At 39.2% G+C, this 2469-nt stretch overlaps 1 protein-coding gene across 1 annotated transcript in view; it reads right to left on the bottom strand.

The window, feature by feature from the left end:
• PID1 (phosphotyrosine interaction domain containing 1) overlaps positions 1-1702 on the bottom strand; it is a 19740-nt gene extending 18038 nt beyond the window's left edge. The window contains exon 1 of the mRNA XM_015585383.1: positions 1620-1702. Coding sequence (XP_015440869.1) covers positions 1620-1702 — 83 coding nt within the window. The remainder of the gene's footprint in view (positions 1-1619) is intronic.
• Between the last annotated feature and the right edge of the window lie 767 nt (positions 1703-2469).

Raw genomic sequence — 2469 nt, 5'->3', positions numbered from 1 at the left:
CCAACGTGTCCAGAGCAAATTCTTCCACCCAACTCCTTCTATTTCAAAACGGAAGCCCTTGGACCCTGGGAGGCCAGGCCAGGCAGTGATTTTCATACTAACCACTTCTGGGCCCCAGTTCAGCCAGGTATAGGTGACCTGTTGACCCCACAATAAGATGAAAACAAAACAAAACCTAATCCTCTTCATTTGAAGCCAGTACCGTCCTAAGTAATGAACTGATTAGGGAAAAAATTGGTGGGAAAAAATTGGGCGGGGAGAGGGAGGGTTAAAAACAAAACGAAATTTCGAAAAGTTAATATTGAGTTTAATATCACCAGAGAATTAAATCAAAACAAAATTGTTAAAACTTCTCATTATTTTATTTATTGGTCTCATCTAAAATACAAAAATAATAATAGCACCTAACATTCATGAAGTGATAACTACCAGGCACTGTTTTATGTGCCTAATGTAGAACTCATTACACTGTCACAGTAGCCTTGTGAGATAAACATTCTTTCTTATCATTCCCAATTTAGAGAGAAGGAACTAAAGCACAGAGAGGTTAAGTCACTGAGTCAGAGGTCACACAGGCAGTTTGCATTCAAAGCCCAGCTCTTAAGCACCAATCATATCACTTCTCTGAATGGGATCTGCATTCGGACACTCCCCTGCTGATCTCAAACAGAGATGGTACAATCAGGAAAGAAAAAAAAAAAAAAGCACTAGACTCTGCATACTAATTAGAGATATGAAGAAACCAAACCGCCCCTTCCGATATACACCGTTAACTTAAACAGCCTTTGCTTTTTAAGGAAGAGCCCTATAGCAGCAGGTTATAGTCTTGCTCATGATACCAGGAATGATCAATCTAAAAGATAGTCTCTTCCTGGGTGTGAATAAATGAGTTGAAGCCACATGGAATAAGATCTAGTGATTTTTCCCCTCATTCAAAAAACCCTCCGAATTGACCTAAATCCTGGAAAATGCCCTGATCTGAGATCCCCTTAAGGAAGAGCACCATCAACATATCTTAGCCTTTTTACTAAGCTTTGTTCTTGCCAATCCTCCCTGCAGCCAGCACTCCCTGAAAAAATTAACAAAAGGCTGCACCTGGCCCTGGTGGGCGAGTCCCTCTAAAGGGCGCAGGTCTCTCTTTTACAAAGGGAGTTAGAGTCCTCCTGGGTGGGCACTTATTTATTCTCTCACAAATACTTCTCCTTGGTAGGAAAAAGGAAACAAAGCCAAACTTGCAACTGAAGGTATTGGCTAGCACTGGCTAGCCCGGAGAAGGGGCCCAAAGATTAGTTCTGAGAGCCTCACTCAGGGGCTCTAACTGGAGCAGGAAGGGGCCGACATCCCACCATCCCCACAGAAGCTGCAGCTCTGGTGGGGCAGAAGTGAAGGGAAGAGCAGAAGCCATGGCTAATAATGTGTACTGAACTGATAACGCATGCTATGCTTTTTTTTTTTTTTTATAAAGGAAAGATTTTAGTTTATGGTTAATTTTGGTAATTTTATACATGAAATATTAAATATGAGATCTTATTTTATGAATTCTTTATGATGTTTAAAGTAAGAGTATTTGGGGGTGCTATGCAACATTGATATTGCAATATAAGGTATTGTCACTTTACTGGAGTTTAGCCATCACGACAGGATCCGAGAAATTCAGCACAAACTTGATTGTACATTTGCGTTTTTCCAAGAGAAGAGTCATCGCTTCAGTCAGATTCTCAAAGGGATGTGCAATACAAAGACACTGCCCATAATAAATTTTTAGAAGTAGAGCTATGAACTACGAAGCAATAAATATCAACGTTTTTAAGATTCTGATGTATATTTTAAAACTGCTTTTTGGAAACATTTTGCCAATTTATATTCCCAATAGCTACTCGTGAGACTCTTTCCACATACCAGACATTTTTCGACAATGGCAATCAACATTTTTAGCATCTTTCCCAAACTGACAGATGAAAAATGTTACCCTGTTATTTTTTCATTGCTAGTAAGATTAATTTGTTTCATACGTTCAACGGTAAATGACCTGTTCAATTTCTTTGCTCCTTTTTGTTTCTGTAGAGGGTTGTTTATCTTTTTTCCAATATCTGTATCTCGCTTTGTTTCACCTATCGCTCCATTGGCCAATATGTCCAGCACGATAATAGATCATCCTAGTGACAATGACAATTCTGGCCTGTAGCTTGAATTTTTGAAATGCAAGGCAATTCCAGAACATCAGAAACACATCCATGAGCAAATATAAGCAGCCAAAGGCATTTCAACAACTTCTGTGTTATCTAGTGATCAATTATCAGTAGCTCAGATAACTGAGAGCCAAGAGCTTATTATAGAAAAGAAAGAGGGATGTTTTCATTTCTTTCCCAAGTTTAACATCTCAGATACACTAGCACTCAGAAGATCTTAGGAAGTTTTCTGAGCATGTTCACGCTGTTTTAAAATTCAACCAGGTCTGGTGGGAATCAG

The sequence above is a fragment of the Pteropus alecto genome, unplaced genomic scaffold (genome assembly GCF_000325575.1).
Source record: "Pteropus alecto unplaced genomic scaffold, ASM32557v1 scaffold110, whole genome shotgun sequence".
Lineage (NCBI taxonomy): Eukaryota > Metazoa > Chordata > Mammalia > Chiroptera > Pteropodidae > Pteropus > Pteropus alecto.
This window is presented reverse-complemented; position numbering and strand designations above follow the sequence as displayed.